Source organism: Microcebus murinus, chromosome 29 (assembly GCF_040939455.1).
Source record: "Microcebus murinus isolate Inina chromosome 29, M.murinus_Inina_mat1.0, whole genome shotgun sequence".
Taxonomy (NCBI): domain Eukaryota; kingdom Metazoa; phylum Chordata; class Mammalia; order Primates; family Cheirogaleidae; genus Microcebus; species Microcebus murinus.
This window is the reverse complement of record NC_134132.1, coordinates 4,217,502-4,238,945: the sequence shown is the minus strand read 5'-3', so window position 1 is coordinate 4,238,945 and position 21,444 is coordinate 4,217,502. Positions and strand designations below refer to the sequence as shown.

Here is a 21,444-nt window from a genome sequence, read left to right as displayed (position 1 = left end):
TGGTTAGATTTTATAGTTTTGCCTTTACTTAGCAAAGGTTAGAGATATGCCCTTCCCCTCCACACTGTTCAGCACATCTCTCAGATGTGGATCTCTCCCCCTACGCCCCCAAAATTGGGAGGCATCAGTCTTCCTGACTTCAAGCTGTACTATAAAACAATAATAATTAAATCAGCTTGGTACTGGCATAAGAACAGAAGCATTGATGTTTGGAATTGGTCTGAGATTCCAGAGATGAAACCATCTGCATGTGGTAACCTAACCTTTGATAAAGCAGACAAAATATACATTGGGGGAAAGAATCTATCTTCAATAAATGGTGCTGGGAAAGCTGAATACCTACATGCAGAAGAATGAATCAGGATCCCCACCTTTCACCTCTCACAAACATTCACTCAAGATGGATAACAGACTTAAACCTAAGGCATGAAACTCTAAGAAGCCTAGAAGAAGATGTCAGGAAAACCCTCTCTGACATTGGTCTAGGCAAAGAATTTTTGAAGAAGACTCCCAAAGCAATCACCGCAGCAACAAAAATAAACAAATGGGATCTGATCAAACTGAGAAGCTTCTGCTTGGCCAAAGAAACCATCGTTAGAGCGAATAGACAACCTACAGAATGGGAGAAAATATTTGCACTCTACTCCTCCGATAAAGGCCTGATAACAAGAATCTATCTAGAACTCAAAAGATTTAACAAGAAAAAATCAAACAACCCCATCGAGAAATGGGCAACGGAAATGAACTGAAACTTTTCCAAAGAAGACAGAATAATGGCCAGCAAACATATAAAAAAAATTCTCAACATCTCTAATCATTAGAGAAATGCAAATCAAAACCACAATGAGATATCACCTAACCCCAGTGAGATTGCCCGTATCAAGAAATCCCAAAGCAATAAATGCTGGCGAGGATGCAGAGAGACAGGAACACTCTTACACTGCTGGTGGGACTGCAAATTAGTGCAACCATTATGGAAAAGAATTTGGAGATACCTCAAACAGCTAAAAATAGAAATACCATTTGACCCAGTAATAGCATTATTAGGCATCTACCCAAAAGAGTATAAATCATTCTATTATAAAGACATCTGCACCTGAATGTTTTTGGCAGCATGATTCACTATTGCAAGGACATAGAAACAACCCAAGTGCCCATCAATTCATGACTGGATAATTAAAATTTGGTATATGTTTACAATGGAATATTACTCAATTCTAAGAAGTGACAGCAAGCTAACACCGCTTATCTTATCCTGAATTGAGCTTGAGCCCATTATCCAAAGTGAGGTGACACAAAATCAAAGGGATGAGCTCCATATGTACTCGCCGTCACATTGGTACTGACTGATCTTCAATATGGTGCTCAAAGGGGGGTGGTGTTCACAATCATAGTTTCTAATTCATAATTACCATGGTCTTTTTGTCCCTATATTTCAAAGTTTAAAGTGAGATCTACTTGATTTCACCATAACTGCACCTTATTTTACAGCAACATTACACTTACCTAGGAGCCATTTATTCAGCTTTCTTAGATATATAAAACAGACAAAGAACAAAAGGTACCTCTAAGTATAATATATATCTCATAGGCAAAAAAATTAATATTTCATATTTTCTTATAGTCAAGTTCATTCGACTCCTACTTGCTTATGTTGTATTTCCAAACCTAATAATGTTTTAGTGCCCCATATAATCCTTCCAAAAAATGAAACTACAAGTTCTCTATTAAAAATCACAAATTTAATGGCAGGATCAGTGTGTAGTCTAATAGAGTGTGCTGTGAGTGGAACAGGGACAAAAAGTATAGAGAGGGCATGGTATCAAAACCAGCTAGCCAAGGCTTGAGAGATCAGAACACAGTAATAAATCTGAGAGCAATCTATTCCTGCCAAAAGTCCTTTTCTGGTCCAAAGCTACTTTAAATGGCTCATCTAGACTTGCCCTGGCTTTTGCTCTGCAATATATTCAAGGTGCCTAATACCTGACATCACTGTTCCCTGTGTCACCAACCCCTGCCCTCTTCTCTGACTAGGGTAAGACATGGGCTTTGTGGACTGTCAGTGATTAAATGTGCCCACAAAGTCAAAGGTTCACCAGGAATGAAGGTCCATCCTGATGTATGTGGGATTCCAGTTTAATTAAGATCAGATAAAAAGAAGGAAATCCCATCATACTACCTGGATGAAGCTGAAGGATATTATGTTATATGAAATAAGCTAGGCACAAAAACAAATACTGCATGATCTTATATATGGAATCTTAAATAAAAGACAAACTTATAAAACCAGAAAGTAGAATGGGTGGTTACCAGAGGTTGGCAAGGAGAGGAAGGTATTGGGGAGATGTTGGCCAAAAGGTACAGAATTTCAATTAGGAGAAATAAGTTCAAAATATCTATTATACAACATGATGACTATAGTCAATAATAATACATTACATACTTCAAAATTGCTAACAGAACAGATCTTAAGTGTTCTAACCACAAAAAATAAATATATAAGGTAGTACATATGTTAGTTTGATTTAGCCACTCCACAATGTATACACATATCTAAATATCACATTGTACACTATGGGTTGATAGAATTGTGGTGAATCTATAGATCTATTTGGGGAGAACTAAGATCTTAATAATATTGAGTCTTTTAATCCATAAATAATGCATATATCTTAAATTTCTTTTAGGTCTTTTTAAAATTCAGCAATGTTTTACAGTTTTAGTATATATGCATTGCTCATATTTTCACAAATTTTTTACTAAGTATTTTACATTTTAGGGTGCTACTTTAAATGGTGTCTTTATTTTAATTTTTTTCATTACTATAATATTGTAATGCAATTTATTTTTCTATGTTAACCTTGTATTGTGTGACCTTCCTAAACTTACTTACTTCTAATAGCTTTTTTCAAGGCACTCATCTTATTTTATTTCATTAGATTAAAGTAAAAGGGGGACCCAAGGAAATGGGTCTGAAATATGAGTTCTTCAAGGGTGTTAAAATTATCAAATCAACACAAATTGATCAGTCATAATCAGAGGTTACCACAGTTCTCATGTTCCTTTTATAAATATTTTGCCCCAGTATAAAGATGAAATCGTTTTGGGTCAGAGTAGGCAATGGCTCAAATGAACAAAGAAAAAAATTAAAACCTGAAAGAAACCAAGTATATCACTTGCACTTAGTTAAGTTAAATAAATGTGTATTGGTGGACTTCAATCCAAAAGAAAAGTTTTATACATACCATGAATTTAAAATTGCTATATTTTCAGAATTATAGAAAATATAAACTATTGAGTATTATGTAGTTACCACTATAATGAACACTATAATATGCACATCCCCTAACTTACTTAAATTAATTCTCACAACAAGCTACAGGATACCTCTCATTTTATAAAAAAGCTTATAGAAATTAAATCATTTGCCCAAGGGCCCACAGCTAGCTAACCTTAGAGCAGAACTCAAACTAAAATCTGACTTTCACAAAATCCATGCTATAGCTTTTTAGTATTTATAGCTTTGAACCAAAAAGAAGGGGGAAAAGTACTATTTTAAAATATAGCAAGAAAGAACTCTCTGCCTTATATACATATACATACACACACGCACACACATAAAGAATAACAGGATTCAGCAAATAAAAAATGCCGCAAATAACAATTCATTTCCTTTTTTAAAAAACATAATTAAATATAGGTCTCCATCAGTATCCCAACTCTCACAACTTGAATCCAAATATTTAAATAATGACTTGCCAAAGATCTTACCCAAAATTCAACATACAAATAGAAACCTGATACGATGAATTTGCAGATGCATGCCCACAAAAAAATGTGCCCTGCACAAATGTAAGCAGGAAATATAGAATGGTTTTCTGGCTTCTCTCAGAGGTTGTCCTGATGAAGCCTCTACTGGTTTTATTTACGTGCAGCCCATTGCTGCAGTCGCCATCGTACCACCTTCCCACTTTGCATGCCCCCTGCTCCCCAGGTTTAGTGCTTCATTGGTCCCAGCTGTTGCTCTTGCCAAGTGGAGGAGCACACAATCAACCCAGACTATTTGGATGCTTTCAGTATCTACACCATACTATTAATATTTCACTGTTTATTTACACTACAGAACATAATTTCTTGCAAATTACAAAGTAATATCCGATATAGAACAGTGTCATTGTCAACTGCACACAAACATACTAATGCGCCCAATAAATGTTTTTGAAAAATTAAGTAACACGTTTTAAATACTTTGCAGAAATCCTTGGGCAACTGTTACATAGACATGTAAGAGTGTTTTATTTGGGAAATTAATCGAGCACTTTGCAAGGGCTAGATACATTATTATTTTCTCACTTAAAATAACACAATACACATTCCTGTTATCTAAAAATTTGCTATCCAATATGTTTTCAGGAATGTATTTGATTTGAACAAGAGAGCACTGTAAAATGAACAACTACCGGAATAAATAACCTAAAAAACTTCTCATCTTCCTGCTTAAGAATGACTAGTACTATTTATATGGAATTTGAACATGTCCAGCTTCCATTAAAAGACCTCCATTGTTTCTATATCACGATTCTCAGTATTCACCAAGACAGTCCCGCTGGCCAGCTAGATTAGCCTACCAGCTACACACATCTTACGTTTTCTATTTCTACTCAAAATGCCCTCATTTATTCTCTTCATCAATCCAATAGTTCCTTTAAAAGCCTGCTCAATAGAATTTTATTCCTTCATTCAATAATTCCACTATGAGTTCAATTCCACTATGTGTTCAATTCAATAAATCCACTATGTGTTCAGGATTTAAAATCAATACAACATAATCCCTAGCTTCAATAATAGAATGGTGGCAGAAACCGACAAGGAAATAGACAATGATAATATAGCACGATAAATGCCATGATTGACATACACAGAGTACCAGAAGTTGAATCTCAGTGAATGAATGGGGAGTCAGGCACCTGACAAAAAACGGGGCATCCCAGGGGATAGACTGGTTTATGCAGAGAAAGTGGACTGGGGTTGAGGGGGAAGAATGGTAAGTTCATGAAAATGAAGGTTGTTCAATATGACTACATCTAGGATTCATACAGAAGAATAGTGAAACATGAAGTTGGAGAGGTAGTTATGGGCCAGATTTCATAGCTTTGTATGTACATAGGTATACTACGAAGCATTCTCTTTCCTTTGGTCTCAGGTGCTTTAAAAAATATAAATTTTAAAATTAAAAAAGAGAAGTATTCTCTGACTAAAGCCCATCTCACTCAATATATCCCTATAGCTCACATGCATGCTATTTTTAACTCTTCTAGGTTTATGTCATTCATTCATATATTCAGCAAATGTTAGAGACACCAATTATTTTCTCTAATTGTTTCCTTTATGTGATTTGTGTCTCCAGTTAGATGGCAAATAAAAAAACAGGGGTTTTTTTTTTTTAACTTCTGAAGCCCTATGCAACTAGTGTATGCTGAACACACAATATTCAATTCAATAAATTCTCCTTCAATCGAAATGTTAATAACTTAATTATTATGTTATTTCAAATCATTAACCTAGATTTTATTATTTACCTAGGAAAAGGTGAATAACACAGGTAGAAAATTAAACTGGTATGGTCTATCTATAAAGTCTCTCTTTTGTGGGGGGAAAAACTCTAGCCATTTGAAAGCTTATTCTCTGCCTTCCATTTCAGGCAAGTTCCCTGAAAGAAGAACCTATCTCTATTTATAAGATCCTTTTCTCTACCATCCATCCTTTCTTCAAATCACTGCCATCTGCTATCAACCCAGTCCATCAGAATTTCTTTGCCGAAGTAACCAATGATCTTAAAATTCTGCAAAGTTCATTGGATAATTTTTAGTTCTCATCTTTATCAACCTACCCAAAGTATATTATATTACACAGGTGCTGACAACTTTCTTGAAATTCAATCCTCCTCCAGTACCCATGAAATCACTCCTTCCTCATTCTATTTTTAATCCTTGTTTCTTTTTTAGATTGCCCTTCCTCCACAGATCATTAAATGCTACCAATATCCCAGATCCAATCTTCACTCCCTATGGACTACATAATTTAAGACAAAGACTGGTTTCTAAATCTCCAGTCCATATTTTTTTCTCAGTGTTCTGACAGCCTTCAACACATATCTGCCTGTGTAACAAATAGATGCTTAAAATAATTTGATTCCCTAGTGCTGCACACACACTCATACACAAAATGTGGCACATTTCCTTTATTCTCTCTCTCTCTCTCTCTCACTCTCTCTCTCTCTCCCCCCCCTCTCTCTCCAATTCTCCACACCACTTACCTAGGATTCTAAGTGAGAAGTGTAGGAGTCATCATCAGTACTTCCTTCTCACTCATCCCCCCACATCAAATTAATCACTAGATAAAATCAATGCTAACACCTAAGTATTTGTCACTTTCCCCTCACTCCAGTCTTGTGTCACTATGTTATACAAGCATTCACCACGTGAACAACTACACATCACCTCATGATTTATCCCTCTCTTTCATTTCCCTAAATCTCATCCATTTGACTTATAGGTGCCTGTTCTATCCTGAGATTACAAATCTGTTCATCAATCACCTGCTTAAAATATTTACTAGCCCATCATCACCTATAGATAAAAATTAAAATTGCTTTTTTCATACCTTCATGGCTTTCTAAATCCTCATTGCCTGGAATGTTCTACTCCATCTGACAAACACCTTCTTGTCCTTCAAAATACAACTCAAACATAGTCTAGAATCCATTCCTGACTTCTGTCATCTTCCAAACAGAATCAATGAGTTTCTCCTCTAAAGTCCTATTGCACCTTATTTGGATCTCACTGTGCAATTATTTACATAATTTTATCTTTCGTCAAGGAGTGTGAACTCCTTGATTCAGGAAGCTTTGCCCTATTCATCTTCTTTCTATCCATAGCATATAAGTGTTCAAACAACATATAAATGTTCAATTAATTGTTCATTAAATGAGTAACAAATATAGATATTACTTACTGAACATTAACAAGTGTCAGACACTGTGTCAAGCATAGGGTGTGTGTGTTCAGATTTCATTGGATTCTCAAAACAACCTTTTGTAGATATTATTATTCATATTTTAGAGCTATAGAAGGAAGAAAAATCAAGGCTTAGAATGGCAAAATAACTTGCCTAAGGTCACACTGCTAGTATGTGAGGGAAATTTAATGCAGTGTGATTCCAAAGATTGAACTCCTTACCACTAAAGATGGATAAATCCAAGAAGGCTTTATTTGTATTACATAGTCATTAATATTTCACCATGAATGAGTATAATTTCAGTACATAAAGCTCACTGCCTGCAGTATAAACTATTTTACAATTAGACTTAAAGACATCAGGTGCTCTTCGAAAGGATACTGAATCATTGTTTAAGCAATAACTAAACACTTTCAACCTCTTTCTCACTCCTTTCCTCACATATAATTTGGCCCATTTATCTTTTAATGATTCAATCCTTTCCTCTCATCTTTATTGAGATCTTTTTCCTCTTCTTTAAAGCTCGTAATTTTAAAATTGGTAAAGTTTTCTTAAAAAATCAGAAGAGTGAACCATCAGACTTTTGGATATAGCAACTGTAACATGACAACTAATTTGTGTTTGGGGAAAAAAGCATGTTTAATTTTGTGCAAGTTCTTCTTAAATCTTTGTTCATCCTCAAATCTAAGTTCTTTTGGGACCACCACTACATATTATTAACTGTAATAAATTTCCAAGTTCCTGTTATGTTAACCTTTTTAGCATAATTTTACTTATTTGAAACTAAAACTTCCTATTTAAGATCTATAATAGTAAAAATTATTTCATGCAATCTTATACATTAGTATAAGAGAAAAAGCTATTTTATAAAATATATCTTTAAAATACAACTTTTAAAATTCTAATAATTTTGATAAATTTATATAGATAAATGAATAGAAATAACTTAGTTTACAACTAAAATTTAACATTTTAAAATAATCCCAAGCTATTTCCATTGGGCAGAACTTCCAAAAGAACTGAAATTTCCAATTTAGTTTTGCACAAATGAACAGCAAATTTTCAAACCCTGCCATATAATTTTTAAATATTTGTTTTAATGAATATGAGAAATGAATGAATAAATATATCAATAAAGACCCAAAGTATTGGCGCCACCTAGTGAAATTTTAGTCAGTTATTAGAACTAATATGAAGCTAATTTAGCAACTTCGTAAATTTTGTATTACCAAATCAAAGAACTTCAACAGAAACAACTGTTAAATGTTTGTGCCTAGTAAAGAGTTCTCGAGCCCAGCAGGATAGACCACGAAATGTATAGCAAAATTTTTGAAAACATCTTCTCCTAGACAAGAAAATTAACTTTTCTTAGGGCATTGAACTGAAAGCATTTCTTAATCAAAATGAAGTAGAAAACTTGTCTAATGCAGGATGAAACCAAAAAAAGAGTTCTCTTAAAGACTTTATTAATACTAAGGAAGATGCTGAAAATTCTTTTTCATTGCCAAAAACAAGACATATTCCTGAATAAAATATTCAGGTTGAATAAAAGTTAAAATCTGTATTGTTTAACAGAAGTTCTCAGTAGAATGTGACATATATTCAAAAAGTGTACTGATACAACACTGTGCATGTAAGAATTAAATGGATCTCAAGGATAGTTATGATAATTAAAAAGTCAAAAATCATTCATTAAAATATTATATTCATATTATTACATGTTTTGTTGTAACACCAGAAAATGTTTAAATCCAAAGGTAGTACTATAACATTTACTTTTTAAATTATTTTATTGCTTCAAATCTCATACTGCTAAGGCAATAGGATAAAATGGGAGGAAAAAGAAAACCTAAAAATTATTCCTTTAAATTCAAATTTTACAATAAAACTGCTCCTATTTCAGATCTGTAATTCATTCAGAAAACATTACTAAACATATATACCTCACTCACTGACTATGGGTATATCAAAGATAAAATAGAATGCAAGATTCCTGTCCTTTGAGAACTATGGTTTAATTGGGGACATAAGATAAACATATCCAAACAAAGATTCCATATGCAAGAAATATTATTCAAATTAATCATAAGTTCAGACAAATTATTATGAGTTCAGACAAAAGGACCATTAAGCAATAAGGACCAATACAAGCCAAAAATCTGAAATCCTAGGAAACAAGAGAAAGTGCAATGGGTTCGATACAAGGAAAGTGCATTCAAAGACAATTTCAAGAAATCACTACCTATAATTTATTTTTATGTACTATCTATTGTAGAAGTTGGTGCATCTGCTGAATTTAAGGAGCCAAGAAATGGAGTGAAGCTCTTCAGCTATCCCACACCAAATTTACTAACTTTCCCAAGTTGTACCTCCTTCAGCTATTCCTAATGTACAGGACAGGGACTTGAAAGTGTTATTTTCCTGAGGCTTTTTAAGGTGATTACTTATTTTTGCCTTTTTCCCTATCCCTTGGACCCCAAGATTAAGATATTTCTCCAGTCGCTGTCCTAGATACTTTCTTTCTTCATAACAGCTATTAAAAATGCTGTAGCACTCTGCCACTGAAATTCCTTCCCATAGTCTCATTTCTATTCAGTGGCATTTGGGTAGCTGAGACTATGAAAGATACAGAGTAAGAGACAATTTTCTATCATGATATAAAGTTAAGGATCAAGCATTATTCCAAAAGAAGAAGAAAATACCATGAGAAAGTCATTTTTCCCAGGCATTTTCTCTCCTTGCCTAGAGGAAGATCCTGTAAGTAAGGGAATTAGAAGAAAAGCAAAAGATTTTAGTCATGTGTGTCTGAGAATGGGCCTTGAGTTCTATACTTCCCCATCCTAAGGCTAAGTGCTAAGTTTAGAGGTGGGAAGGAATGATCTATACCTCCCAGATGGGCTTGGTATTCAGATAAAAAACTTGAGCCTCATTTCCTAGGCAGTAGCCAGGAGAAGAGCAAGCCATAGGATCCACCCAACTTTAAGCCCAGCATAATGCAAGATCTGTAGAGTAGCAATTCCTGAGAGTGCTTTCTAAACAGATGGAACTAAAAAATTTCACAATTCTCTTATCACCTGATCACTAAATTAATCTCCACTTCAGGTATCTATTGGCACAAGACACTCAAGATTTTGTGGTCACTAGAAACAATTTCTTCTCCATGATACTGAACTCTGAAGTTTATCTTCAATGACCATAATCTCCTGTCTTTTCACCTCTTTCATTCCCTCTCTCCTACCTACCTCCTGTTGACTGTCATTTTTATCTCCCAATTCTCAATCCCTCTCTATTCGTAAAGCCCATAAAGCCTCTTATATTTCTTTTATCCCCCCACTTAGCCTTGATTCCAAGATCAGCCATACAGGCCTCAGAAACTCTGACTCTCCCAAACCCTTGTTATTTAACCATATTTATAGCTCCAATCCTCAACGATGTATAACAATACAATACAGATTTCTAATCCCCATGCCAATAATGAACTTGTGCTGACCTCTATTAAATTGGTCCTTGTTCTATTGACTTGCAACCATTTTATCTAATTTTACCCTTTGTCATATTCCTCACAGCATATACACCATATTTCTCAAGCACTGAATGCCTACCTCCCCGTGCCCTGTGGAGAGGACCTTGTTGCATATACCACCAAAACGATATAGGCCATCCAAATAAAATTACTGAATCTATCTCCTATACATCTCAATATTTCTCTTTCAGGAGTTAGCAAACCATGGCCTGCCACCCAAATCCAGCCTACTGTCTACTTTTGTAAATGACAGTTTTACTAGAAAATTATTCCTTTACACACACATTGTCTATGGCTCCTTTTGTGGTACGACAGCATTTGAGAGCTGTGAGAGTAGGTAACCCACAAACCCTTAATATTTCCTACCTGGTCCTTTTACAGAAAAAGTCTCTCGACCCCTGATTACTTATTTTTGCCCTTTTCCCCATCCCTTGGATCTCAAGATTAAGATATTTCTGCAGTTGGCATACGAGATACTTTCTTGCTTCATAACAGCTATTGAAAATTCTGCAGCACTCTACCACTGAAATTCCTTCCCATACTCTCATTTCTATTCAGTGGCATTTGGGCAGCTGAGACTATGAAAGATATACAGAATAAGAGACATTCTTTCTGTTCACAGAGGAGGTATTTTTCTTGCTCTTCAATATGAACCAGCTGTTTATGCTTTGTATCCCTTTGCTTATTATCTTCTCCTAGACTTGACTATATTATCTCTACTGTGTATTTCCGCAGCTCCTCTCTTTCCATCAACTATTCCAAAAATATGCATCCCTCCAAAAATAAACATCCCTATTCTTCTGTCCTCTCAATCTACCAACTAATTTTTCTTCTTCCCTTTACCACCAAGGTTCTGGTGGTAGAAAGTGGAAGAATATATGAATATAGATATATCCAAAGTTCTAACACCTGGCCCCATTTCCCTTATTCATGGAATCTTTTAATAACTTTCATCTGCTACCAAAATTGTTCTCTCAATACTTGCAATACTTAAAATACTTACTCTCTCAATACCTTTTATTAACTAAATACAAAACCTCGCTGTTGCCCTGCATTTTTCTCCATCAATTCTTCCTTTAAAAAACTTACTGCAATTTCATTATATCTTTTTATTTTTTTTATTTTTTTTTTTTTTTGAGACAGGGTCTCACTTTGTTGCCCAGGCTAGAGTGAGTGCCGTGGCGTCAGCCTAGCTCACAGCAACCTCAAACTCCTGGGCTCAAGCGATCCTACTGCCTCAGCCTCCCGAGTAGCTGGGACTACAGGCATGTGCCACCATGCCCGGCTAATTTTTTCTATATATATTAGTTGGCCAATTAATTTCTTTCTATTTATAGTAGAGACGGGGTCTTGCTCTTGCTCAGGCTGGTTTCGAACTCCTGACCTTGAGCAATCTGCCCGCCTCGGCCTCCCGGAGTACTAGGATTACAGGCGTGAGCCACCACGCCCGGCCTCATTATATCTTTTTAAATGATGTTACATGTTCCTTATATAAAATAGAAAATTAAACTAAGCAAATAAGAGAAATTAAAGTCACTCATAATCTCATAACTTTGTTGAAAACAATATAATATTTTACTAATAATACAGGTATATATATTTATTAATACCCCTACAAATAACTATGCAAATTTTACAATCTTCTTTAATTTAATAATTTATCATTCATCTTTCTATAAAAATAAATATATTTCTACACCTCTCCTTTTCGAATCTCTATGCTTCCTTGGAATCTAAATTCCCTAACTCACTTCCTACTCCACTAATTATCTCTCCTCTGGCTCTTCTACCATGCCTCACTCCCAAAGACCTGTTCTGAATTTTCTTCTCATCTGTGTATCCCTTCTGTACTTCATCACTTCATCACTTCAGTTATCAACTTCATGAGAATGACCCCCAAGTCTGAATCTCTACCCATAATTAGTATTACAAATTCTATTTTCAAATTTCTACTGTCTGTTGGTAATTTTTCTCCAAATTCAATTGTCTAAAACTGAACTTATCAACTGCTCATCATAATGAGCACCTACTGTGGTTACCACCTCTGCTAGTAACATGGCCACCCTAACTGAACACTTATAAGTCACCCCTGCCTTTTACTACTTGCTTGTCTCTATACATATACATACACACGCACACATACACACTCTCATACACAGATCAGTATTAGCATTTAGTTATGAATATAACAAAATAATGGAAAATATGATTCCATGTCATAATAATCATTGGGAAACTACTATTTAGCATCATATGAGCTGAAAAATTTGGAATTTAGGGTATGGAAAAGGGTTCATCTTCCCTCATTACCTCAAAATTAAAATTAAAAATTTTTACATCTTAGGAACAAATATTTGCTATGACATTCAAGCAATGAGAAAATGCCCTATACAATACAGTCCCAACTAGCTCATTCAATTTAATTCCTATTCTTTTGATTACTTATACAGTAAAGAAATAAACAGTGATTATTTTTATTTCTCTAGTTTCATAATGTTCTGTTAGAAAAAGTGGTTGGTACAAATCTTTACTTTGAGCAAAACACTTATTAGCTTTATATTAGACTAAATATGCAAAGAAACTGTCAATACTTTCACGCTGTCTGATTTATTAATGCTCTCTGATACCTCGAAATCTTATTTTATCAGATTTTTTCAGAGTTCATTTTTGAAAGAAAAGGCGTCACATTATACAGTTACAATAGATAAACAAGCCTCTGGGTAAACTCAATTTTGAACATGTATTTCAAAGCACATAAATAATTAGAGGTAAATTATCCTTAAACATGGGCAAATTTAAACTGTATATTAGATCTCACTAGAAAAGAACACACCAAGAAGTAATAAAATCTTCAGCTCTTTAGAACATCTTCCCCCACCTGCTTCCCAAACACACCAAGATTTCTATATTATCATTCATTACCTTCTAGTTTTTCCACACGTAGCAAATAACAGTGATGTAAAAAAAGATAATAGATAATATTTTTGCATATAATTTACAATTTTTGTTTCATTTCAGAATATTACAGGGGTACAAACACTTTGGTAACATATATTGCCTTTGCACTACCAGAGTCAGAGTTATAAGTGTGCCCATCCCCCAGATGGTGCACACCACACCCCTTAGGTGTGAATCTACCCATATCCTCCTGCCCCCTCCCACCTGCCCAACTCCTGATGAACGTTACTACTATACATCCACATAAGTGTTGATCAGTTAGTGCCAATTTAATGGTGAGCACATGTAGTTCTTGTTTTTCCAATCTTGTGATACTTCACTTCGAAGAATGGGCTCCATATCCATCGAGGATAATATACGAGGTATTAGTTCACATTTTTTATGGCTGACTAGTACTCCATCATATACATGTACCGCATTTTATCAATTCACTCATGTATTGATGGGTACTTGGATTGTTTCCACATCTTTGCAGTTGTGAATTGTGCTGCTATAAACATTCGAGTGCAGATGTCTTTTTTATAGAATGTCTTTTTTTCCTTTGGGTAAATACTGACTAGTAGGACTGCTGGATAAAAGGGTATTTCTACTTTTAGCTCTTTGAGGTATCTCCATATTACTTTCCACAGAGGTTGTACTAGTTTGCCTTCCCACCAGCAGTGTATGAGTGTTCCTATCTCTCCCTATCCACGCTAACATTTGTTGTTTGGGAACTTTTTGATAAAGGCCATTCTTTATCCATTCCTGTCCACAAACCCAAGCACTTTCCCCTCGGAATGGTCCACTTGTGTTTCCTCTCTGCCAAGGATGGGCTCTCAAGCTTCCCCATACTTCATGTGTCTGTCCATTGGTATGCATTTCCATGAGATGCTGGCAGATAGGGGGATCTCTAATTCTGTGCTTCTTTTCCACCACTAGACCCCAAGGCAAGGTGGATGGGACGCTCTATCCCCAGAAGACAACACCAGGGGAATAGGGGCAGCTCAATGAACTCTTGGATCAAGCTGAACTCCCTATTAAAGTGAGTGGTTGGGGGGGGCACAGGTGCTCCAATTCATGCTGAGGCATTAAGTTGCCATGGGAACCAGCACTTATAGTAATTGAGTCTCAGTGGTTCAGCAAACTCCAATATGGCGGTTCTCCAGGAAAGGGGGGAGGGGCACACTTACAGACCCCTGCTCTCCTGTGCTCCTCCACACCTCCCAATGGGCATGGGCTCCCACTTGCCACCTGAGCCATCCAACCCTGGAACCAGGACCCCTCCCCCATGCTTGCCCAACAGACCACCTGTGCCATCAGCAGGCGGGTGCGTCAAATGCCTGTGAGGAGGAAGATCACAAACTGAGGTTGCCCTGCCGGCTTGGAACAGAAACATGCCCTCGGCACTGAAAGGGGGCCACTCAGCACAGAGAACTCCAGCAGCTGCTAAACTGAGAGGGAAGGGGCCCCAGTCTTCCTGTACCACTCTGGAGTTGGAGGGGGAGCACCGGTCCGCCCTCCTCCTCCCTGAGCTGCAGCTACAGAACCACAACTGCTCTCCTCTCCAAGCCACAGCGGCACCACGCCAACCCAGGCGGGCGGGGCTGGGAGTGCACTCCCGGTTGCCCAAGGCAGGCTCAGTCACTCAGAGAAAGGTGCTCTGGCTGTTGCTATGCGGTAGGTACAGTCACACAGCCATGAGCAACGTGAGACAAAAATACTTCCTGGGATGCCAGGAGTGGAGACAGTGCAAAGGAGAGGGCATCCGGATGCAGGGATGCCAGCTCTCTGGTCCCCTGTGGCACTTCCCCTTAGGATAAGAGCACTGTGTCCCATTTTAGGCCTCAGGCCCCAGGGTGGGGAAGGGGAGATAAATCCTTACTCTTGCCCTGGGCTCGGGAACACCCTTGATTTGGTTCATGCTGGTTTCTCCCTTCTATCCTCCTTTCTCTCAGCTGCTCAGTCCCCGCTGGTGGTGTCCTGGGTGATACTAGTGTCAGTCCCTGTGGTCCACTCCCAATCAGCAATCACCCTCTGCTCCCCTCAGTCCAACCCTCAACTCCTCCACCAGGAAGGTCTGACAAGCCTTGACTCTAGTCAGCCATCTTGAAAATACAATAATTTTAAATGGAAAAGAATGTAGGAGGAAAGCAGCATGGTAGTGGTAGAGGAATCTAAAGACGAAAAAGACTATTAGTTTCAAAATTTATTTTCCTGAAAGTAAACTAAAAAGTTATCAAAATATTACTATTTTTGTACAATACAAAAAACAATATATTTAAAAAACTTGTGTCCCTATAAAATACAAAATTATGTTGATGTTTTAAAAAAACAAGAAGTTTTAGTTCCTATTTGTAGTTAGTAAATAAATACTAACTGAGTCCTACCATGCTCTAGGCACTGTGCTAAATACTAAAGGCACGATGGTAAATAATACATAGACCCCATGCTCAGGATATAAAGTCAAGTTAAGATTTTATAGTTAATAAGAAAACAATTTTAAGAAAACCCCTAATGCTAATATGTAAATAAATAAAATTTAATCCACTGCTATCAATTATAATTCTTCATGTTGTTATATTAGCCATCCCACGATTTCAAAAACAAATTATCTCAGACCATAGTAACCTCAGCAGAAAAGTTAATGCAATGATATAAGTACCTCGATATTAATTTAAAAGTCATCTCATATAAATTTCTTTCTCCTTTCAAAAAATGCAGCATAGCAGTATGAAAGGTGGCTTTTTAAAATAACATACTATTAGAGCAGATGAACAGGCTCAGTAAAACAAAAAATAAATAATATGGCATACTACTAAGATCTCTAAATATCTAAGAGAATGTTTTCCACAAAAGACTTAAGCAGAAAATATTTTCTTACTTTAGTTTTTGTACATTTTTATTGACATTCAAAGAAAAATATTACCTATAAATAAATTCCACTGATGAAAAAACCTCAATGACAAACCAAAGGCTTTCTTCACCTTTTCCTGAGTATATTTTAAAATAAGTATATCCATTAGATTCTACAGATTCTAAATTAATACTTTTTATCTGCTTTGAGATTTATAATTGTTATTCTATGAAAACAATTGTATCATAGTATTCCATTATATCTTTTTCTAATATTTCTATAAACAATATTTTTCATTGCTGATAAATATTCAGAGGAAGACAAGAAAATCAAATGCTAGAGAAAATTCTTATTGAGATAGTTGCTGACTTTTCAATGAAGAATCATTTATCCTTATTCTAAATGTATCCATTTTTAAATTTCCATCCTATACTCTTCAAACTTTAAATTTAAATGAGGGCCGGGCGTGGTGGCTCACGCTTGTAATCCTAGCACTCTGGGAGGCCGAGGCAGGCGGATTGCTCAAGGTCAGGAGTTCAAAACCAGCCTGAGCGAGACCCTGTCTCTACTATAAAAATAGAAAGAAATTAATTGGCCAACAAATATATATATATAAAAATTAGCCGGGCATGGTGGCGCGTGCCTGTAGTCCCAGCTACTCGGGAGGCTGAGGCAGGAGGATTGCTTGAGCCCAGGAGTTTGAGGTTGCTGTGAGCTAGGCTGACGCCACGGCACTCACTCTAGCCTGGGCAACAAAGCGAGACTCTGTCTCAAAAAAAAAAAAAAAAAAAAAAACTTAAATGAAAAAAATCCACAGTTTTGTTTGCCTGTAAGTTCCAATGAGTAAACTGAAGTGTACTACAAAAAAAATGGAATTATGGGTTTTATATTAATAATATACACTATCCAGAAGAATTAAAATAACAATCTTACTATGTGCAATCAGACTAGACCTAGAATATTAGGCTTAGTTCTAGATACCATATTTAAAAAGAAAGAGAGAGAAAGATATTCACAAACTAAAGAAGGTCCCTAGGTGACTTCAAAGGAAAATAAGTGACCTTGAAGTTAAATAATAATAACAATTAACCGTACTCGGAACATTTATCCTTACTAGAAAAGATTTCAAGGGAGATTGAAAAGAAATTAGGAAAAGAGAGAATAAAATAAGTAAGCAGGAGGCAGGAAAATTTAGATCAGATGAAGGGCATTTTAAAAAGAGAACTGTCTACTACTAAAACAAGAAACCTTAGGAGTCATGCATTCTTGATGACAACAGGTGTTCAGGTAGAGACGACAACTTCACAGAGATATTAAATATAGTTCCTTCTATAATATTCATTGAGTGATAGCTATCAGGCACAGTAGATCTAAAAATACACTAACCTTGTGATAATAGGATTCAATGATCTTAAAATCTAGATGCAATTGCCACATTTCAACTTACCTTTTTTTTCTCCTGTAATACTATTACTTCATATAATCGTGGGAGAAATGAGCAACAATTTTCCTGTTGATCTTTCTTGATGTTAATATTTTCACAATATGTCTTTTTCCTTTAGAAAATTCAGATAGAAATTAAGAGCTCTTGATTTTAAATCTATAAATGTTTCTATAAGCAAAGAGAATATTTTTTCAGCAACACTTCCTGCTTTAAAAGTATGTATGAGATAATAAGATCATCTAAGTGTATTAGACCAATATATTCAAAATTTTGTAAAATATATTTATTTTGTTAGTTAGTTGTGCTTTTTTCCAATTCAGAGCATTATTATAAACCTATTCTAATAATCATTCCCAAAAGAATATAGGATTTGAGACTTATATCATTAATTGAAATAAAAAGCTACCAGTAAGTTCCCTGTGTGTTCTACTTACCATTAAAAAATCTTTAAAATTCCAACCCCCTGGGCATTTCAAATATTACTACAATAAGGGGAAAATAGTTCTATGCTATTTAAATCATAAAATAATCAGGAAGGGAGCATAAAGAAAGATCTTTGATTATCTGTGAGGAGGAGAAAATAACAAAAAAAAAAAGAAAGAAAGATCTTTGAAAATGAAAGGGAAGCTCATTTTCATTGAAATTTATACAACCACAAGAAAGAAAAAAACTAAATAAGTAGTGATTAAGAGCCCAAGCCTTAGAATCAGAAAGCCTAAGAAAATCCCAACATTGCTACCTACTAGTTGTGTGACCTTATACAAACCACCTAACTTCTCTTCAGATTTGTCACCTATAATTGGAAGTAGTAATAACTAATTGCAAGGTTGCAACAGTTAAAAAATATATACACAAAGTGCATAGTGCCATACATGGCTGGTTATAACTACAGAATTACTATTAGCTATTACTGTTACAATAATTACATCTAAACAGCCTATATGAACTACACTACCATTTTTTCTATATCTCAAAACATAATTTCAAAGAAATCTGATACTGAATATTGTCAACAAATGACACCGAACATATGCAGATTTAAAAATAGACAATAGAAAAACATTTTTAAAAACTTTGTTACATAATTGCCATTATTGTGTTTGTTCAGCAGTGCTATGTTTCAAATATGCATTTACCATTTTACCATTCCAGCTCACTGTTAAATGCTCACTTCTTCACTGATTTTTATTTGTACAAAATTCAACAAATGAACTTGTTTTCAAAACTTCAAAGACAAATTTATATTTGGGATATCAAAAGTATCATGTATCATTTAGGTCTATATCTTTCCCAAAAAGAGACCTATAAGCTTATCTTTCCATTTAGGATGGCCAAATATCTCCACTTTTGTACTGAAGCAAGTCTCCCAGAATAATTGTGACTCAATAAACAAAACAAAAAGTCAAGGGAAAAAAAAGAAAATAGCAGAAAATATCAACTGCCAGAAGGAACCAAGACAACTCCAAATAAAAGATACAGTGAACGTAGACAAACCAAAGAGCAAACAAATTATGAAAATCATGAAATAACTGAAGAAATTAGGAATGCAATCAGTATTAATCCATTCCTGCAAGCAAAAGTTAAAATGCAAATAGAAGGAAAGGAAAAACAGGAGAAATAACAAAGATCAAAGGAACAGCATATAATATAGGGGAAGGATGGGAGTAGGACAAAGTTTGGAAATAGAAAAGGACTGGTAGGAAAAACTACCATGCAAAATCAGACTGAACACTAATTAGAGAGAGTCCTGGTTATGCATGGGGTACTCAGTCAAAAGTATAGTAGAATGGGTGGAAAACAATCATCACAGAACAATATACCTTTAAAAAGATGAAATGTTGTTTTATGTTATTTAAATTTCAATAAAACTGATGTGAGAGAAAGTGCAAACCAATCAATCTGGAAGAAGGAAAAGATAGAACTAAAATACTGAACAACAAAAGCATATGTCAAGATAGAATGATCAGAGTTAGAGCATTCTATAGACCTTGTTTTGTCTGGAAGAACAATAATAATATTAAGTATAGATTTCATTAAACTAAATATGCATTTAAGGTTCTAGCATAACTACTAAAAGAATAAAAATACAAAGATGCATCTTCCACATTAGCAGAGTGAAAAAATGAAAAGGACAATGGATTAGAATATAAATTCCAAAAGCACAAGGACAATTTTTTATTCTTTTAATTCTCAGTTATTAAGTTCCATACTAGCACACACCAAGAACTCAAACAATGTCTGTTCAGTGAATAAACAAAAATAGCATGGGAGTCCAAGTAAGAGCCTAAGCTATGTCCACTGCTAGTATACAGATACATCTGAATCTGTCTAGCAAACCTATCAAGTATCACTCTGAGACTTGTTGGGAGAAAACCTATGCGATAAGAAAGAAAGACTCAGCCAAATAAGCTGGATTCTTTTAAAAAATTAATTATGAGAAGAGGTAGTAGAATCTGATGACAATATCTTGGGTTTTGAAGATCTACATAAACCGCATAAACTGTACTTGTTACTCAGTTTTGCCTTCCATGTATTCATATCTAAGCCCTTAATGTAGGAGTAGGAGAAAATAAAGACAGGAACTATTTTACCAGAAATGTAATTAATTACTAGTTAAACTTCGTTATTACCTCCAACCTAATATTGTAGCTCTGATTCACACTGACTGAAAATGCCTACTAAATCCACCACATAGTCAGAAGAATGGAGATGACAGCCAGGGATAAAATGGAGAATACTGGGTCACCTTCTTTTATAGTTTATCTGATCTTTTGTCTACTTTATAATTAAGGTCTGTATATTTTAATACATAAATACATGGGCTGTGTAATCAAACAGGTCTCAGTTAAAGTCTAGCTCTGCCACTTAATAGCCACATGATTTTGAACATGTTGTTTACCCTCTCTGACTCTTGGATTCTTCACTGATAAAATAACAACAGTATAACAACAGTAACTACCCAGACACTTGTGAAGAGTAAAGGAGGTAATGCATATAAATAGTAGGTGGCATAGGATCTGCCTCATATAAAAAGCAATAGGTCTCATATAGGTTAAATATAATGCTTCTTGGAATTTTTCATACTAATTTTTCCTTTTTAACAGCATAACCTAGTCTGAATTATTGGAATATTTTATAGTCAAGAACTACATTAAAGGTATACTTTTTTCCTTTTTACTTACGGGTCGATATCATACTGTCCAGGACCAGGACCTGGCTTTTTAGGTAACTCTCTTCTTCCTGAAGAGTTGCCAAAATGTATACCTTTGTATTTCAAAGTTGCACTGGAAGCATCCTGGAAAAAAAAAAAGTGAAGATGAGACATCGTTTAAATAAGTCAGGAAACAATGTTTAGCTTTGCTTAAGTCTCAATCTAAAACAAGAATAGCCTCAGTCAAGGGGGTCTCGCTGGTAAATGCTACAATGTTCTTTGATAGATTCCAATTTAAATTGTCACTGCTGTGCCCTATACCAATCCTCGGTCAGCTAGGATTCCCAAAGAAGTACCTCTGACATTAGCATATTCTCAATCAATATACAGCTTTGCTCTTGGCAATCCACTCATATCTAAAACCTTACAGACAATGAAAATTAGCTCCTAATCACTTACAAAGAGGAAGAGGGGAAGGTATTATTGAGGGAATGGAAAAACCTATTAAAAATTACCAT

At 35.3% G+C, this 21,444-nt stretch overlaps 1 protein-coding gene across 2 annotated transcripts in view; it reads right to left on the bottom strand.

Annotated features, from left to right (window-relative positions):
• STPG2 (sperm tail PG-rich repeat containing 2) overlaps nt 1-21,444 on the bottom strand; it is a 349,955-nt gene that overhangs the window by 300,186 nt on the left and 28,325 nt on the right. For both annotated transcript variants that reach the window (XM_075998692.1, XM_012763612.3), the window contains 2 exons: nt 20,958-21,070; nt 17,779-17,887 (listed from right to left, as the gene is read on the bottom strand). In XM_075998692.1, the coding sequence (XP_075854807.1) occupies nt 17,779-17,887; nt 20,958-21,070 (222 nt within the window). The remainder of the gene's footprint in view (nt 1-17,778; nt 17,888-20,957; nt 21,071-21,444) is intronic.